At 45.5% G+C, this 20,034-nt stretch overlaps 1 protein-coding gene across 1 annotated transcript in view; it reads left to right on the forward strand.

The window, feature by feature from the left end:
• Window positions 1-20,034, forward strand: part of LOC146179043 (uncharacterized) — a 45,399-nt gene that overhangs the window by 18,504 nt on the left and 6,861 nt on the right. The window contains exons 2-3 of the mRNA XM_084579834.1: window positions 7,094-7,155; window positions 14,725-14,921. Coding sequence (XP_084435960.1) covers window positions 7,094-7,155; window positions 14,725-14,921 — 259 coding nt within the window. The remainder of the gene's footprint in view (window positions 1-7,093; window positions 7,156-14,724; window positions 14,922-20,034) is intronic.

Genomic DNA, 20,034 nt, shown 5'->3' on the forward strand with positions numbered 1-20,034 from the left:
GTTATCTCTCTTGTTTTCAAGCTGTCAAGTGCTTAGCCTCACGATAACGGGAGAGTTCTCTCTACCAGTGTAGCCAATCGGTTCTCTGTTTGTCCTCCCTACCTTTGTTTCTCTGTCCTCTCCTCCATTTCTTACTTTATTTCATGCTTGTAACACTGCATGTGCTTTTAGAGCACCACATAGTCATCTCGACGGCATACTCAGTACAAGTTCGTTGGCCGCAGGTAAGATACATTCGCATTTCCCCATTTACACTCCGTCCTGACTTTTATATTCCTGCTGTAGTACAGTTCGCAGCAGACGAATTCTTCGAAGCGCCGAAGCCTTTACCACTACGTCAGGTCCCTACAAGAAGATTAAAATATATAATTAAACTTTAGTTTTGTGCTCGCGAGCCAGCGGCTGTTGATTTTCGAAGGCCGTTATACTTTATCTTTCTTCAGTGCAAACAAGAGGTTCGCTCTCGAACTGCTGGGACCCACAACTATTGCTCAAGAGACATCGTGAAGCATTTGTGGAAAGTTTTCCATCCGTGGGCAGGTTTGTTTTCATACTTCATAATATTAAAGCACGTTATAAGTGGTTTGTTCAATAGACTCCCTATTTTAATGTACAAACCACCTGGTTATTTAACGCTTGAAAATATATTTTTGCGTCTATCAAGCATAGCACGGTTTTTAAACTATCGACCCTTTTCCCCGTATCGAGTGCTGGGTCGATGTTATCTATTTGTCTCCAGTGCGGCCCATGCTGCTAGACGCAAAGCATATTTTTTCTAGGCTTTTAGGGGCTAATGAAGACAGCGAACGTTTTCGGAACGTGCGGACCCCCAAAATACGTTTCTTTTTTTTTTTTTTTTTTACTTTCATGCGCGAAATTAGGGACGCTCTCGGCGTTTGCAATTTCCAGCGATTTCAACTCCAGATTTTTCAACCATGACCTCTTCTTCTGCCTTAAACGAGCCCTTTTCTCCACGAACATTTTTGTAATTTCCGTCGTTGACGAGCCTGTTTGTCATTCCGCTCCTAGCTAAAGTTTAAGTGAAATCACTGTACGGGGATTGTTGTGCATTTCTGACTTTGTTTGGTCCGCCGTGGTCAATATGGCGCACGCAAAAATGGCGGCCTGTTTTTTTGCTACTTTTCTAGGGAGAATAGCTGCCCGCATCTTCCTCACTGGGAGGAAACACTGTGAAGCTCTGATTTAAAATCGGTAGCGCAATTTGGTCCAGAACTACCACACCAGGGTGGTGGAATTCTGTTCTGGCGAGAGGCTGCTTTGTCGGCTGTGACCGTCACAATGAAGACGCACCTTAGGCCTGCAGTTGAACTCCATTGACGCTCAGATCTACATGAGGCCGCTTCCGCCACCCAATGTTACGCAATCTTTTCAAAACTTCCATGTAGAAAGCCTGGTTAACTATCTAACCCTACGGAACAAACCCTGAATGAACGACCCCTCTCACGTAAAAAAAAAAAACAAAACAAAAAAACAAAACAAAACAAATCAGCATTGTTTTGAAGTTTGATTTCCCCTGACGAGCTTTCTTGGGGCGAAGCGAACTTGGTCTTCCACTGGCTTGATTGTTGCTTTGATTCAGGATCGCAAGCATAGCACCAAGTTTCGTCACCTGTGATAATTATTTATTTATTTACCCTGCGGGCCCAAGGGCATTACAGAGATTAAAAACAAAAAACAAAAAACGTTTCGATCATTTCAGGACTCTTCAATCAAAACTCAGCATGCTTCTACGCAACCTTGTTTTTGTTCAGCAGTCAGCAGTCGTGGCAGGAATTTGGAAGCCACCCTATTCATCCCTAAAGCTTGTGTCAAAATTCACTGCGCTGAACTCCAAGTCACTCCCGACAGCTCAACAATTTCTTCAATCGTCCGTTGTCGATCTTCGTTGATGATTGCTGAAATTTTTTCAACATTTTCATGTGTTCAGGCCGTGATAGGACGACCAGAACAAGGTTGGTCATCACTTGACATTTCACCATTTTTGAAACGGGAAAACCACTCAAACACTTGAGTTTTACCCATAGCATCATCCTTGTAAGCCGTTTTTAACATTTCAAGAGTTTCTGTTCCATTGGTTTTCGAGCAGAAAGCAGAATTTAAAAGTCGGAATCTATTAATGAAAATCAGCCATTGCAAAAAAAAAAACAAACAAAAAAACAAAACAACAACAACAACAAAAAAAAAAACCTCACAGAAAACAGTTGTCACAGTAAACTCTGTCGAAGCTGGTACGTCGGACCTTCAGCGACGCCACTCGGCTGACCGACTCTGGATGGATGGATGGATGGATGGATGGATGGATGGATGGATGGATGGATGGATGGATGGATGGATGGATGGATGGATGGATGGATGGATGGATGGATGGATGGATGGATGGATGGATGGATGGATGGATGGATGGATGGATGGATGGATGGATGGATGGATGGATGGATGGATGGATGGATGGATGGATGGATGGATGGATGGATGGATGGATGGATGGATGGATGGATGGATGGATGGATGGATGGATGGATGGATGGATGGATGGATGGATGGATGGATGGATGGATGGATGGATGGATGGATGGATGGATGGATGGATGGATGGATGGATGGATGGATGGATGGATGGATGGATGGATGGATGGATGGATGGATGGATGGATGGATGGATGGATGGATGGATGGATGGATGGATGGATGGATGGATGGATGGATGGATGGATGGATGGATGGATGGATGGATGGATGGATGGATGGATGGATGGATGGATGGATGGATGGATGGATGGATGGATGGATGGATGGATGGATGGATGGATGGATGGATGGATGGATGGATGGATGGATGGATGGATGGATGGATGGATGGATGGATGGATGGATGGATGGATGGATGGATGGATGGATGGATGGATGGATGGATGGATGGATGGATGGATGGATGGATGGATGGATGGATGGATGGATGGATGGATGGATGGATGGATGGATGGATGGATGGATGGATGGATGGATGGATGGATGGATGGATGGATGGATGGATGGATGGATGGATGGATGGATGGATGGATGGATGGATGGATGGATGGATGGATGGATGGATGGATGGATGGATGGATGGATGGATGGATGGATGGATGGATGGATGGATGGATGGATGGATGGATGGATGGATGGATGGATGGATGGATGGATGGATGGATGGATGGATGGATGGATGGATGGATGGATGGATGGATGGATGGATGGATGGATGGATGGATGGATGGATGGATGGATGGATGGATGGATGGATGGATGGATGGATGGATGGATGGATGGATGGATGGATGGAATATAGGAGCGTCCCCTTTGAAACGGGGTGGTAGCAGTAGCTATCATGCTCAGCTGGAATGTTCACTGTATGCGCTCCTAGCGGCAAAACACACTACTACGAGAGCACTGCCCACCAAAAAATTAGTTCGGTTTCTTTTGGGTACCCCCTCGTATATATCGACGAGTATCTTAACGAGACATTGCCTGTTGTTCTGGCTGATTGAAGTCTGAGGTCACTTCGATTCTATTAGAAATCATCTTGGCAATGTCAGCAAACAAGGCTAAGCTTTATAATTTCCCATATAATTAAAGAGTATGATGCTAGCGTATTTGTATGCCTTGAAGGCGCCTGGAACATCGAGTATTTACACTCAATGTGACAAAAGTTTCTAGCACAATGTTTGCATCGTCGCCAAAATATGCGTATAGTTAGCATGAAATCGAACTAGCGCGAAGAAATGAGGGACAAAACGCGACGCAGTTTTGGCGCCAACTACCAATAGAGTTTGTTTTTCGGAAGAGCCACTATTTGGAGCCAAACAAGAAAATACAAAAGCGAGTGAATCATGTGGTAGCTAAAGAAAGAGAAAACGTCCATTTACTTGATAAAGTAAGCTTCAGTTATGTATAGTTCTAACTTTTTGTTTGATTTGCATATGAATTTTGTTTAGAACCTTGAGGAACACTTGCCAATCATGCAATATTGTCTGAGTGGGTTTCACAAGTATTTTTGTTCCGAAAAACGGTCCTGACAGCTGTGTTTCAGTCGATTTCTTCAGCGCCACTTAAAGGCTGCAAATATTGATGATCCCTTGTTGCCCGAAGCTCGAGATAAGATGGTTAATGAACTCAGAAATGCGCTTCTTGAGCGCAGTACGCCTTTTCGGCTGATTTGCTGACTGAATCGCACTGAGCACAACCGGGAAATAAAATCTTAAAATGGCTTAAAAATAAAACCTGAAAATCAAATAGCTTAAAAGTTAACACCAAAAAATGTAAGGCAGTTTTCTTTCGGCAAGTTAATTTTTCGGTTACTACAAGAATCCCACTCCTGCTCGGAAACGATGAGATTGAAATTATTCAAGCCTTTAAATCTCTTGCTGTCGTTTTCTACGTGTGTATGAGATGGAACGATCACTTGAATCAAATTATGAAAAAAAAAAAAAACGAGAAAACTATAAAGGTCATTGTTGTATCCCGCACAAGTTTCGGTTTCGTTTCCGTACACCAGTGCTATCATCATCAGCACATTTCCTCTCTCTCTGTTCTCTCGAGCTCACACGCTCACACTCTGACGTAAATAAACAGTCTACCCTGAGCTGCGGTCTGCGCCTGTTCGTTCCCTCCGTCCGGATACCGGACACCACAGTCATTAGACTTATTGTGAAGATGCCGATATGAATTTTCTCCCCGTTTAAAACTGTTATTTCATCACGCCGTCATACAATGTTACCTGAACTACTGTCATCTAGTATGGTCAACAACATCAAAACGATTGGTAGTGCAGAAAAAAGAAATTCGGCTCGGTGCTGGAGCTGGTTACAGTGAGCCCACACATAGAGATTTCATTCAAAACCAAGTTGTTCCTGTTGATCGCCTGTATAAATATCGTTCGCTGTGCTGTTTTAAATTTTGTCAGCCTATAGTTCCGTAGTTTCTCAAAGCTCTTGCCGAATGAACGCCTAAACCGGAAAGCATAACGCGAGGCTCCGATAAGTGAGCCCTTCCACGCCTTCGAACTAATTATGGCATGCAAACATTCTAGTTCTTAATACCGCATATAATTAATAAATAGCAGAAATATGACAATAACCTTTATTCTCTTTCTCGTAAGACTTTGAAGTTCCTCTTTGCTAACAGAGATAAGTAGCTCCTCTTTGTATCGTGCAGCATTTTTTGTTTGTTTGTTTTTATTATTATAGACCTTGATATTACTTCGTCAGTTCGCTTGTGCGTGTGTTTATCTTGTAAAACATTTCTAATATTAGGGTATTTTCGGTGAATACAGTCGTGCGTGTTATCACGCTGCCACTGCTTTTGTTTCCTTCTCCCTATGGTATCTTTTGTTTGTAGGGCCTTAGACATTCTCAAGCTGCTTAACTGTAGCTTTTCGTCTGGGGTCCATCCATACAGTATACGTATCTGAAGCTGAAGGGTGAATACATTATTATTATTATTATTATTATTATTATTATTATTATTATTATTATTATTATTATTATTATTATTATTATTATTATTATTATTATTATTATTATTATTATTATTATTATTATTATTATTATTATAAAATACGAATTGTTGTTTCGTGACATAACAGGTATCAACTAGAAGATTTTTCAGCACTTCTGAAGTTTAAAATCAATCACTGTTATCGACGACATTGTCTTCGCGTTCGTTATAGTGCATATAACAGGCTTCCTCATTTCATTGCGCCATTTGGATTCCAGGCTAAAGACAACTGGCTAACTTAAACTAAATCGTAGCGATTGCGTATATATTTCTGCAGGTTGCTTTATTTTGGGACGCATGGAAGCACTTTTAAGCTGCTTAGAAATTGCGAGATTTCATGTTTTATTTCAAGCTTTCCCCCCTTATATCTAAGTATACTTCAGTAGCTTCGATAAGCTCTGTACAATTACTACCAAATAAAAAAAAAATTAGCCTTTATCTCGAATGGAGGCGTAGGGTACTCGCAAGTTGAGGCTTTCAAAGATATAGAATTAATATGTGCTGATATAGAAGTGATCCGCTTGTCTCTTTATGATAGGAAGCGCTACGAGTTGTTAAGCATAATCAAGTGCATTACTTCATAGTTCCAGACATTTTTGCCTAAGATAAGTTTATTCTATCTAAACATTGTAGATCTGTGTGCGAATCTTTTAGCAGTTTGTCAAAGATTCTCCTGAATAAACATATTATCGTTATACCTTGTACACAAATAAGCCCAAGGGAAATATCACCTTTGATTACCATATCCAGAAAGCGTGTTCCCGAGAAAACAAAACTTCTCTTATTTGCTATTCAGATAACAACACCACCGTTCTGGCTTGAATTCCACATCTTAGGTTCTCCATGCAGTGCCTAATTCCCACCTAACGCTAACAGCTAACATCAAGACACTTGTCTCATCCATAGCTATAGCTTTCTTTCTAAAGCATTTTATATTTAAACGTGCAATGAAGGAATTAATCAATGCAAAAAAGCACCCGTCTGAGACCGACAGTAGCATTTTCTCTAGTGCCCCATATTCAGCCTGAATAGATGAGAGGCTCTTTGCAGGCCTTCTGCCGCTCTGGTTTCGATATTAAGGGCATGATCGTACAGGTAATGCCGCTGGGCTCGAGGAATTAGAAAAGCACGAACCGGCGGTTACGTCATTGTGACTTTATTTGAACGGCTTTCAATTAAGCGGCTTCCGATGTGACAAGGAACGAGGTGCTAGAAATCTGAAAAAAAAAAAAAAAATCTGAAATTTTCTAGAAATCTGAAAAAAGAGATGTCTCCGTGCACATGAAAGTAAGTGACAGTCTTCTTGATTAAGATGTGGAGCTGCGAGCTGGTGACAACAGACGTTAAGCTGATAAGTTGGAACCGTTTAGGTCAGTTCTCACGGTACAAGAAAGGTTAACCACGGTTAGTTCTGGCAACCCCTACCGTATCTTGACGAGATATTGGGCAAAGCTTTTTTCTGGTGCTCCGGTTTCGTCTCTGTGAGCGTGTGTGTTCAAGCTTAATTGTAATACTGCGCCTGCTTCTTCTGCAGGTACAAAGCTGCAATTACAACAAAATGGGCGCAATCTCGAGCAGAACTACGCATCAGCAAAGGTTAGTAGAAAGAAACGCTGGTTATTCTCTGTGCAGCACGAGTTTTATATAGGCTGTTTTCTAACCTCAAGCGGTGATGAAAGTTCTCGGACTTCTTTTTACAGATAGCGGAATGGGGTAAAATGGCTCGATGTAATACTTGTCGAAATTTCTATAATTTGTCTTCTCGCCACAGTTTTACGAGCGTGGCGATACTCAAGGACTTTAATGGATGACGCATTCTAGATCCAGAGGCTGACGGAAAGAAGTAGCTTGCATTGGTGTTGATAGTTAGGGTGATTGTTCTGTAGTCATTATATGACAAGGGCGCAAACAGGGAATAGGCGAAAGAAACGAATCGACACGAGAGCGTTTGCTACTCAGTGCTTGTCAATTTTCTTTGTGTCAGCCCTTCTTATGCTGTTGCTATAGATAGACAAACTTTGGGCTATTGGCACAAACTTGCTGAGCCTTGCGTTCACCTCGGTGTTTTCTCGTTTAAGGCAATGTCCGTGTATCCACCAAACGACGACAATAGGCTGTGATTTGGAAGCCTTGAGAATTTTCACAACTGTGCACCAAACTGAATTCGAGAGTGTTGAACTAGATGCATTAAGGGATTTTAATGATGTCTGGGAGTCACCGAAGGTTGTCCACACATGCAGATCGCACAATAAGAACCGCACCAATGGAACTCGTCCACCACCCAATAAGAACCGCGAAACTCAGCAGTGAATGACGCTAATGTGTGTGTGTGTGTGTGTGTGTGTGTGTGTGTGTGTGTGTGTGTGTGTGTGTGTGTGTGTGTGTGTGTGTGTGTGTGTGTGTGTGTGTGTGTCGGTTTAAATGCTCGTCATTTATAATTTGCAATTGAAGCCTCCAGTATCAACACCTGAATGGACGCCATTTGCATCTGTTGAAGTCTCAACTCTTGAGCAACTACTATCACCACGTTGTGTTTCCCGACTATCCCCTCGATAGACAACTCGACTGTAGTGACCATCACAGACCGATGTCGATACGATATATCTCCTGCGAAAAATTCGTAACTTGGTGCAAGTTTTCGCTGCTCTTAGAGGTACCTTTTTATACGTGCCTTCAATTCCGTTGCTACAATCCGAAATCTATTGAGTGCTTCTTTAAACCGCGACTTAAAACTCGGAAATGCACCCGCTATATTCTGCTCGCAGCGGTTGAAATGAAGTCGCGGTGCTTTTGCAATGACTATAATGAATAAAATCGCTTAAAGAACTCCTAAACGCTATAGAAGCATCTAGATATGAGCCTTTGTAAGCGCTCCTGCGATGTTCGCGAAAGCCCATGCAATATCGGCGAAGGAGAAGATATTTGTTTAGCACTCAGATCATCGGTAACTTAGAGCATAGATAACGTCGAATTTACCCGAAATGTACCAGCGAGCCTGCGAACCACGTCTGCCATAAAATTTACCTGCTGTTCTGGAGTTCTCGTAAGCGGAGACCAAGACAACTGTCGGTCAAGAACTATTCCCTAGAAAGCTGTGTTTCATAAATTGTCAAAGGCTTCCCGCCGAGAAACAGCTGAAAATCCGTTATCTCCTTCCTTTTTGCGTGCGTCATCTCTCTCTCTCTCTCTCTTTTATAAAACAAACAGTGACATCATCATCATCATCAGCCTGATTATACCCACTGCAGGGCGAAGGCCTCTCCCATATTTCTCCACTTAACCCAGTTCTGTGCTAGCTGCATCCACTTGACCCCTGCGAACTTCTTAATCTCATCCGCCCACCTAACTTTCTGCCGCCCCCTGCAACGCTTTCCTTCCCTGGAATCCAGTTTGTTACCCTCAGCGACCATCGGTTATCCTCTCTTCGCACTACATGTCCTGCCCATGTCCATTTCTTCTTCTTAATTTCTACTAGAATGTCGGTAACTTGAGTTATTTCTCTGACCCACTCTGCACGCTTTCTATCTCTTAATGTTGCCCCTACCATTTTTCGTTCCATAGCCCTCTGGGTTGTCCTCAACTTAAGTCGAACTCTCTTGGTTAGCCTCCACGTTTCAGCCCCATAGGTTAGTACAGGCAAGATGTAACTGTTGTATACTTTCCTCTTGAGCGATACCGGTAAGCTGCTAGTCATAATCTGCGAGTGCTTGCCAAATGCGCTCCATCCCAATCTTATTCTTCTTGTTATTTCCTTTTCATGGTCCGGATCTGCGGTTACTACCTGTCCTAAGTAGACATGTTCGCTTACTACTTCCAGTATTTCGCTACATAATGTAAACTGCTGTTCCTTCCAGAAGCTGTAGGCTTGAAAATCAATACGCAGAAGACTAAGGTAATGTTCAACAGTGACGCCTAGGTCTTAATGCAAAGTCGAATGAGCGAGGCTTGTTGCTCGGCGAGAAGCCGCAATGGAGATATAACCGCCGTACTGTTAGAACGCGGGAGTTTTCTCGGCGAATACTACATCACTACATTACTAAAATGAAGAGAAAATTCCAGCGTGCTATACGGCAGCACTGCGCGTCTGAAGCAATGCTGGGCGGTTTATGCTCACTAATGTGAGTGAGTATTAGCGGTAGCAAAAAATGTTGTACATTCATCGCTATGACCCGAGTACGGCGTTGGTGAATACTCTCAAGGTTAATCAACACACAACATAATTACCCCTGAAAGTAGAAGACAACTGCGGCTGCGCCATTTGAATTGTTATGGCCCCATACAGGAGAAACTCGGAGGTTGTGGATTTGGAATCCGCAGTTGGTATGCTGTTGTCTTTTGTTCTATTTTTTTTTTGTTTACAGTTACAGTCCTAAAATTACTAGGTTAATAATTTTAGCTTGACCACCACAGAATGCAAGAAATAATTCTTCTTTGTTTTTCTTCGTTTCGGTAGCTCTTGGTTCGCCTTTCTCTTTTACAGAGAAAGGTAAAATCGATCAGACATGTCAGCCAACTATTATTTTTTTTTTCATTATTGCGGTAGCGAACTACTCGCACCATGGCCAGTAACCTGAGCGAGACATTTATGTGGCAAACAGCGTCGGACGTTTGCTTGATATCCAAAGATACTGCAGCTGTGGTAAGCGGCTGTGCTCATGTTTGACACATGTTACAGTTTCATAACTGTATGCCTTGTGGACAACAAGCTTACGAAATTCTGGAGTCCAAGTAAAGCAAACCGTAATATTGCGATAAAGATTACTCATCTATATTTCGCCGGAGGGAAGGCACAGGTAGCCGATGCATTAAAGACCCTACAAAGAGAAAAGTCTTACCTGGTTGGGGTGGTTGAGGCGCTCGGCTACCGAGCTCACGGATGCGGCATCGAATCACGGCCGCGGTGGCAGCTTTTCGATGGAGGCGATAAGCAAGGCATCCGTGTGCTGTGCAATGCCAGTGCACGTTAAGAATCTCGGACGGTCGAAGTTTCCGGAGTCCTCCACTATGGCTTCTATCATAGCCTAAATCACTTTGGGAGGTCAAACCCTCCAAACCAAAGAGAAGAGTCTTCACTTTCAGGGGGTCGCTTCACTGCGGAATATTTGAAATAATCTCTTGAACGGTTGCAAACAGCGTGAGGAAAATTATCTGGGCCACAGAAAGAGAAAAGTTACCTCCAGATACATGGTTCAGTGTCATGTACCCCTAGTGAATGTCGGTGAGAACCACGCTGGATGATATACTTGCACTCGGAGGCCAAATCGTTCCTTAGTAGGCCTCTTAAACGAAGAAGCTTTCTATAGATACGGATGAATAAAATCAGTCGCACGTACTTTGTTGCGGCGAAATGAACGGCAACGTCGGACCACTGGAGATAGAGGCGCTGCTAACAATGAGTTGTTGCCCATGTCGGTTAGAGCAGTGATGAAAGTTTCACACTTTCCCGCAGTGCTCAGACTGGAATGTGAAGAATATACAATGACCTCACCGCACCAATGTGTTCCCGTAAAGAGCTGAGAGAGCAAGTGTAAACTTGGCTAAGCATCTATAAATTTGGAAAAGTAAACCGTGAGGCAGATCGTGGCTACGTCTTTTCTCCCGGTCGTACTTAGATTATGTAGCCGCAGTTCAGTTCAGTTCAGGCGTTCAGTCGTGTCCGACTCTTCGTGACCCTATGGACCATGTCACGCCACGCTTTCCGGTCTCTCACTATCTTCTTAGCATCACATAACTTCATCTGCAGTGCCTCGAGGATGCCATCTAACCATCGCGTTCGCTGCCTACCCCTTCTCTGGCAACCCTCAACCTTTCCCAACATCAAATCTTTCTCCAGCGACTCCTCTCTTCTCATCAGATGACCAAAGTAGCTGAGCTTTAACTTTAGAATTTGACCCTCCAATGAGCAGTCAGGGTTTATGGTCGACAATATCGACTGATTTGATCTTCTGGCAGTCCAAGGAACTCTCAAGAGTCTTCGCCAGCACCACAATTCAAACGCGTCAATTCTTCGGCGGTCAGCCTTTTTCACAGTCCAACTCTCGCATCCATACATCACAACTGGAAAGACCATAGCACGAGTTATACGTATCTTGGTTGGCAGACTAATGTCTCTGCTCTTTACTAGGCGGTCAAGGCTAACCATTGCTCTCTTTCCCAGAAGCAGGCGTCTCCTAATTTCATGGCTGCAGTCTCCTTCCGAGGTAATCTTCGAGCCCAAGAAGAGGAAATCTGTCACAGCTTCCACTTCTTGTCCCTTGATGCTCCAGGACTTGATAGGGAAAGACGCCATGATCTTTGTCTTTTTAATGTTCAGTTTAAGCCCAAACTTCTCACTCTCTTCTTGTACGCGCATCAGAAGTCTCTTGAGTTCCACTTCACTTTCTGCCATTAAAGTGGTATCATCCGCATATCTAAGGTTGTTGATACTATTTCCAGCAATCTTCACTCCAGCTGAAGACTCGTTCAGACCGGCCTTCCTCATGATGCACTCTGCATATAGGTTAAATAGACAGGGCGACAGTATGCAGCCTTGCCTCACTCCTTTCTCAATCGGAAACCAATCAGTAAGACCATGCCCAGTTCTGACTGTGGCCTCTTGCCCTTCATACAGGTTCCTGAGGAGACAGATGAGGTGAATTGGAACTCCCATCTCTTGGAGAGCTTGCCACAATCTGCTATGATCTACGCAGCCAAACGCTTTCGCATAATCAATAAAGCAGAGGTAGATGGGTTTCTGGAACTCTCTTGCTTTTTCCATGATCCAGCGAAGGTTGGCAATTTGGTCTCTAGTTCCTCTGCCCTTGCGAAACCCATCTTGCTCGTCCGGAAGCTCCCGATCCACATACTGCTGCAGCCTACCTTGGAGGATTTTCAACATCACCTTGCTAGCATGTGAAATAAGCGCGATCGTGCGGTAGTTGGAACAATCTTTGGCACTGCCTTTCTTTGGAATGGGGATGTAAACTGACCTCCTCCAATCCTGTGGCCACTGCAGGGTTGTCCAAATCTTCTGACATAATGTATGCAGAATGTTAACAGCGTCATGGTTGAGGTTTTGAAGCAACTCAGCTGGAATGCCATCAATTCCGCTAGCTTTGTTCTTAGCAAGGCTGGCTAAGGCCCACTCAACTTCACTCTTCAGGATTCCCGGCTCGAGATCAGTGATCATAACCGTCTTATGTTGGGTTTGCACATTCGGGTCCTTCTTGTACAGTTCTTCTGTGTATTCCTGCCACCTCTTCTTTATCTCTGAGGCTTCAGTGAGGTCCTTGCCTCGTTGGTCCTTTATCACGCCTAGCTTAGCACAGAAGCTTCCTTTGATATCTTTGATTGTCTTATACAGAGCTCTTGTGTTCCTTAATTGGCTGTTGTCCTCAATTGCTTGGCACTGTATGTTCAGGAAGGCATTCTTATCTCTCCTTGCTATTTTCTGAAAATCCGCATTGAGAACCTTGTATCTTTCTCTTTCCCCCATAACTTTTGCCATCCTCCTTTCCTCAGCTATTTGCAAAGCCTCCTCAGATAACCAGTTTGCTTTCTTGCATTTCTTTTGCTTTGGAACTACCTTAGTAGCAACTTCTTGTATTATATCACGAACATCAGTCCACATCTCTTCGGGCTGTTTGCCTTCTAGATCTAATTCTTGAAATCGATTCCTCACTTCCACAGCATATTCTAATGGAATTTGATCCAGATCATACCTGAAAGGCCTTCTAGTTTTCTGCGTTTTCCTCAATCGAAGCTTAATTTTGGCAACAAGAAGCTGATGATCGGTGCCACAATCGGCCCCAGGCCTTGTTTTTATTGCTTGTATAGCGCTTCTCCATCTCTGCTGGCAAATAATATAATTGATAATGGTATTGTGACTGGCCATAGGGTTTTCTTGGCAGGAAATACTGGAGTGGGTTGCCATTACCTTCTCCAGTGAATCACATTTTGTCAGAACTCTCTGCCGTGACCTGTCTATCTTGGGTGGCCCTACACAGCAGAGCTCACGACTTCATCGAGTTCCGCAAGCCCCTCCGCCACGACAAGGCAGTGATCCATGAAGGGGGTATGTAGCCGCACTGATCCAAATGACCAAAATAGTGAATCTCACCCCCCCCCTTCCCCCTTCACCTTTGAGTACTGTAGGGCTTAATCTGTATAGTTTGCGTGTGCAGTTTTCTGCCCAATGTGGCGTGGTGCACGCTGGGCTTTTTCATTTTTCTTTCTTTCGATAAGCGCACCCTAAGATCTGCGAAATGCGGCGAAAAGCCACGGTGCCGGAAACTCACTATACACTGGCTGGCCTACTGACATGGGACAGCTGCTGCATGGCGTACACGGTAATATAGCCGAGGCTCTACTACTCGTGGTGCAGCTTCCGATTTCGTCACACTGGGTCCGAATTTGTCCTTGACATAATAGAGAGTTTTAACTTACCGTGATCCGCGATCCGCTACCGTGATCCGCCACCGCGCGTTCCACTGCGCATGCCCAGATCCCTTGACGCCGATAGATGGCGCCACCCAGTTGATGTCGGCACATAGACCTGTCGCGTCGGGACCAATCAGCTTGAGCGCCCCGCCCACGCGTGGTAGAGAGTCACGGTGGCGGATCGCGGATCACGGTAACCTAAATCTCTCTAATGAAGTGTTGTACTTGTCAACCGAAAAGTGAGACAGATGCCGCGCCTTCCTTGCTATAAAAACCAACTTAGACAAAAAGTATTGAAACATCGCGCAACGGAGATGTTAAAGGAGCTATCACGTCTATTAGTATGGCAAATGTATACTGTAAACCTAAATCAAACCAACAACCCGAGTGAAACCTTGATAAATCACGCAAAACTATCCTTAACAGAGGTTGCGCTTGTACCAGTATAGTTGACCCCCATTTATTTTGTAAAATTGTTCAGGTAATACAGGGAGAAAAAAAATCTGGATCGAGGCAGACGCAGGAGCGTAGTAAACATATACTTCATTTATTTTGTAAAATTGTTCAGGTAATACAGGGAGAAAAAAAAATCTGGATCGAGGCAGACGCAGGAGCGTAGTAAACATATACTTCACGAGTCCTTTTGACAGAAGCAAACAAGTTTTGCGCAAAGAGTTCAAGAAGAAGCAAACAGAGACTGGGCGAGTGCGTTATTGCCCCTCATTCTTCTTGTTATCTTTTCTGTAGGGTGTTCTTCTTGGAGCTTCACGCGGCTTTGACCGACATCGGATTTTACACAGACAGAGAAATCTGGGAACTCATTGCCACTCTCGACACTTTTGGAATTAAGACAACCAGCGGCTTTTGTTTAGTCGAAAGCCACGAACTTGAAGCCAAAGGTGTAAAGGCTGCAGTCGCGAGACTCCTGATGAGCAAGTTTGGAGGTAAGGAACAAATCGTGTTTGTCATTTTGTCCAACTAAGTGGTTCATGCTAAAAGAAAGAAAAAATGATTGATTAATTGTTATTGGTTACACGTATACATAGATAATAATTTCACGAGCACTTCTGCAGCTACATATATACTGACGTTTGGACCTGGCGTCCTATATCGATCGTGAGAAGCTTGCTCCTCTCTATATTTTGAGCAGAAAGAAAAAGTGATCTTTAGAAATGCGCAGGTAATTCCAGGCTTTTGCCGTGCTTATGGAAAAGCTGTAAACACCCTCTATTGTCCACTTTACCTGAACAAAGCTGTGCCGATTAGTGTTATGCATTGTTGTTGCGCTCTATCAGTTTCATCAGCTGCCAGCAAAATCTGCTTTCTCGTGCTTTATACTATTTCCGCTACCTCCTTTCTCTTCAACGTTGGAGCTCTGCACCGCAAGTTCCTGCTTGTTCCTTACAATTAAAGTAAAAGTAAACAATAACAAGGAGCTTTTCACATGGCGCCTTTGCTATGCAGTAGTCTTCTTTTTGGGCTCCAACAGCCCAGGATGCTACACCGTCTGATTACGAGTGGTCAGGTTAAATCACTCGCACAAAGCAAAATTCTGCTTTAATGACCGTAGCTGCGACGGCGGTGTTAGGATTTATTGAGGGCAGAGTGGTGGGTGAGGGTTAGCTCTATGTTTTTCTCTCTCCATAGTGAACTAATAGCCTCTTCCGACCGACACTAATAATAGTAATAATAAGTACGTCCGCAGTAAAACTTACTTGTGGTGATTTAGCACCTGCCAAGAGTGACTCTTGGGTAAACAGTAATATTGCCTATGGATTATTATTGCCTATGTCATAGGCAATATTACTATATTTACCCATGAGTCACTCTTGGCAGGTGCTAAATCGCCACAAGTAAGTTTTCCTGCGAACGTACGTATTTTAAATATTGTAATATAGATGCAAAATATATTACGCATGACACTTCTGGATTTCATAGCGGAGATCCAAGGTCACAATGTAAGAAGTTAGAGTGCTGCAGGAGCCCTGTAAATATTCGTGATTACCAGTAGAATTGGATCCCTCAGTGCATTCTCGCAGGAAGAAGGTTCTTTGAACAGAAACGACACACTAGCACGGGGTCAAAAAAAAAAAAAAGGTGTTGATGAATACAGACAGGGCTCCCGTCCCCCTCTTCCACTTTATTACGCGTTATTATTTGTATAATTCATCAACTTTCACTTATCTTGCAGGCACGTTATATATATATATATATATATATATATATATATATATATATATATATATATATATATATATATATATATATATATATATATATATATATATTGAAATGTGGATTTAATAGATGGCCTGAACTTCTAGCGCTGGCAGTAACTCGGGCACAGAGGGATCGGAATACCAGCCGCAGGGAACAGCTTCAGCGCGAGAGAGATGGGCGCCGGAGACCAGCGATGGTGGCGATGGTGATGCCGCAGGGTTGTTTCTTCTTCGTCTTCTTTACATTTCCCCCGCGTGAAGAAGTCGCCATCCTGGCGACTCACGGGGAAGGGACAACCAGAGGGTTGTAATACGGCTTGAGGCGGCTAACATGGACAACCTCACGGCCGCGGCGGCGGTGGTCGGAAGAAGGGGTGACTGGCTCGATGATGTAATTAACAGGGGATGTGCGTTCCAAGACGGGATAAGGTCCGTGGTACTTCGTTTCTAGTTTGCTGGTGGCAGGAACGCATAGCCAAACGAAGCTGTCGGCCAGGAACGTCGGAGCAAGGGTGTCGCTATCATGCTGATCTTTGCGATAGCCTTGAGTGTTGGAGTTAAACGTGCGAGCTAGCTGACGGCAGTCCTCAGCCTTCTGTACAATATCGGACAAAGCACTGTACTCAGAGGCATCTGGATGGTATGGCAAAATTATGTCCAGAGTACAAGATGGTTCACGGCCGTATAAGAGAAAGAAGGGCGAAAAACCAGTTGTTGCCTGGGTGGCAGTGTTGTACGCGAATGTTACGAATGGCAGTACCTGGTCCCAGTTGGAGCTCCCAGATTCAGATGTAACATACATTGCGAGCATGTCCCCAAGCGTACGGTTGAAACGCTCCGTGAGGCCGTTGGTTTGCGGGTGGTACGCGGCTGTAGTCCGATGTATCGATTTGCAAGCCGACAGAAGCTCTTGGACTACTTCGGAAAGAAAGGCACGACCTCTATCGCTCAGCAGTTCGCGAGGGGCGCCGTGTCGAAGAATGAAGTGGTGCAGGAGAAAATGGGCTACCTCTCGGGCTTTCGCCGCGGGAAGTGCAGCAGTCTCCGCATAACGGGTCAGGTGGTCGACGGCGGAGATGACCCATCGATTACCAGCGGCACTGCATGGTAGTGGACCATAGAGGTCGATTCCCACACGATCAAACGGGCGAGCTGGACACGGTAAAGGCTGGAGAGGGCCAGCGGGGTGGCGAGAAATCTTGCGTTGTTGGCAGGCGGTACAAGAGCGAATGTAACGACGTACGAAATTGTACATTCCCCGCCAGTAATACCTCTGACGAATTCGATCATAGGTTTTTAGGAGGCCGGCATGAGCGCTTTGCGGGTCAGTGTGATGGTGGGCACAAACCTCGGAGCGGAGGTGGCGCGGAATGACAAGAAGCCATTTTCTGCCATCTGAGTTGTAGTTCTTGCGGTATAGCAGGCCGTCCCGAATGTAAAATGGGAGGCCTGTCGGCGGAGTGCCCGAGGATGCATAGCCGCGGAAGGAGTGCCAAGGACATCTAGCAGGTTAGAAACCCAAGGATCTTGTCGTTGCTCGAAAGGCATATCCTCAATGGTGAGTGCTGACATTCAGGAGGGGATGATGAGTTAGGCGAACGCACCGGTGACCGAGAAAGAGCATCGGCGTCAGAGTGTTTGCGGCCAGAGTGGTACACAACACGGATGTCGTATTCCTGAAGCCTGAGAGCCCAGCGCCCGAGTCGGCCAGACGGATCCTTGAGAGACGCGAGCCAGCAGAGCGCGTGGTGATCTGTAACTACATCGAAAGAGTGGCCATATAAGTAAGGGCGGAACTTCGTTATAGCCCGCACGATTGCTAAGCACTCCTTTTCGGTAACGGAGTAGTTGGTCTCGGCTTTGGTAAGAGCGCGGCTTGCGTAGGCGACAACGTATTCGGAGAAGCCAGGCTTGCGCTGGGCGGGGACGGCGCCGAGGCCGACACCACTGGCATCGGTGTGAAGTTCTGTACGTGCAGTAGGGTCGTAATGGCGAAGGATTGGCGGTGACGTCAGAACATTGCGCAGCGTCGCGAATGCATCATCGCAGGCTGGCGACCAAGAGGGGAGGTTAGGGGCGCCTTTCAAGAGCTGTGTAAGGGGGGCTATGATGGTCGCGAAATTGCGAACAAAACGACGAAAGTACGAACAGAGGCCCACGATGCTTCGCAGTTGTTTCAAAGTGGTCGGTTTCGGAAAGTCAGCAACGGCGCGGAGCTTCTCAGGATCAGGCAGAACTCCATCTTTCCACACAACATGTCCGAGTATTGTGAGCTGGCGGGCACCGAAGCGGCACTTTTTGAGGTTCAGTTGAAGACCGGCGCGGGTTAGGCAGGTGAAGACCTGGCGAAGTCGAGTCAGGTGGGTCGGGAAGTCTGTTGAAAAGACGACGATATCATCGAGGTAGCATAAACAGATGTTCCATTTCAGGCCGCGCAGTACAGTGTCCATCATTCTTTCAAATGTGGCTGGGGCGTTACAGAGTCCGAACGGCATAACATTAAATTCGTATAGTCCGTCTGGAGTAATAAAGGCGGTCTTAGCGCGATGCTCCTCTGCCATGGGCACCTGCCAATATCCAGAGCGCAAATCGAGTGAGGAAAAGAATTCTGCGCCTTGCAAGCAGTCTAGAGCACCGTCGATTCTTGGCAGGGGATACACATCACGACGAGTAATTTTGTTTAGGCGGCGATAATCAACACAAAATCGTATGGATCCATCCTTCTTCTTAACTAGGACCACAGGAGATGACCATGGACTACAGGATTCTCTAATTACTCCGCGTTGCAGCATGTCATCGACTTGTTGGGCAATAACACGGCGCTCAGTCGGGGACACCCGATACGGCCGCTGATGGAGAGGTGGGTGAGCGCCAGTGTCAATGAGGTGAGTAACGGTCGTCGTGCGGCCCAAGGAAGATTGCGGGATGTCGAAGGAGGAGCGGAATTGGTGTAGAAGGTCAAGAAGTTGTTCTCGGTGGCGCGGCTCTAGAGCGCTGTCCACAGAATGGTCAAAAAGATCCCGCTGTAGCGGATCTGAAGCCACACGAGTTGGAGTCAAGGCGTCAACTTGGCAGACAGGGAATGACAAATCATCAAAGGCGAACAGAAGGTCCACGGGCTCGATGCGGCCGAGGCACTCCCCTTCGATCAACATAGCGGGAGACGCAAGAGGATTGGCTACCAGAAGTGTGCTAGCGCCGTTGTTCATGTCAAGGACGGCAAACGGCAGCGGTAAGTGGCGGCGGCGGCAGACAACGTTAGAGGGCACAAAGAGGACTGTCGCGGCGGTGGTAAAAGAGGCAGTGAGGGGAGCCAGAACAGCGCTAACGGGTGGGATGGTTGTGTCATGAGCTACGAGGAGTTTGGCCGCAAAACGAGGACGCGGCTCGTGGAGCAGGGCATCAGACGGTGCATCACTCGATTCAATGAGCTCTACTTGAGGACTGGCGCAGTCAATGATAGCATGATGCTTGGACAGGAAATCCCAGCCGAGAATGACGTCATGAGAACATGTGGGGAGGACGACGAATTCGATGATGTACAAGGCTGCAGCAATGACGACGCGAGCAGTGCAGACAGCTGTCGGCTGTATACTGTGAGCGAATGCGGTACGAAGCGACAGTCCCTCGAGGGGCGTAGTCACTTTTCGGAGGGAGCGGCAGAGTTTTTGGCTGATAACTGATACAGCGGCACCGGTGTCAACGAGCGCAAGAGTATAAACACATTCAACGATGACAGCAGTAACATTCGCGGGATTAAGACGAGGACTTTGAAATTCTGTCGAATACGCAGTTCGTGCCTCGCGAACTGCGGCGGTTAGTTTTCCGGCTGAGTAGC

Source organism: Amblyomma maculatum, chromosome 9 (assembly GCF_055883805.1).
Source record: "Amblyomma maculatum isolate TAMU_Amacu chromosome 9, ASM5588380v1, whole genome shotgun sequence".
Classification (NCBI taxonomy): domain Eukaryota; kingdom Metazoa; phylum Arthropoda; class Arachnida; order Ixodida; family Ixodidae; genus Amblyomma; species Amblyomma maculatum.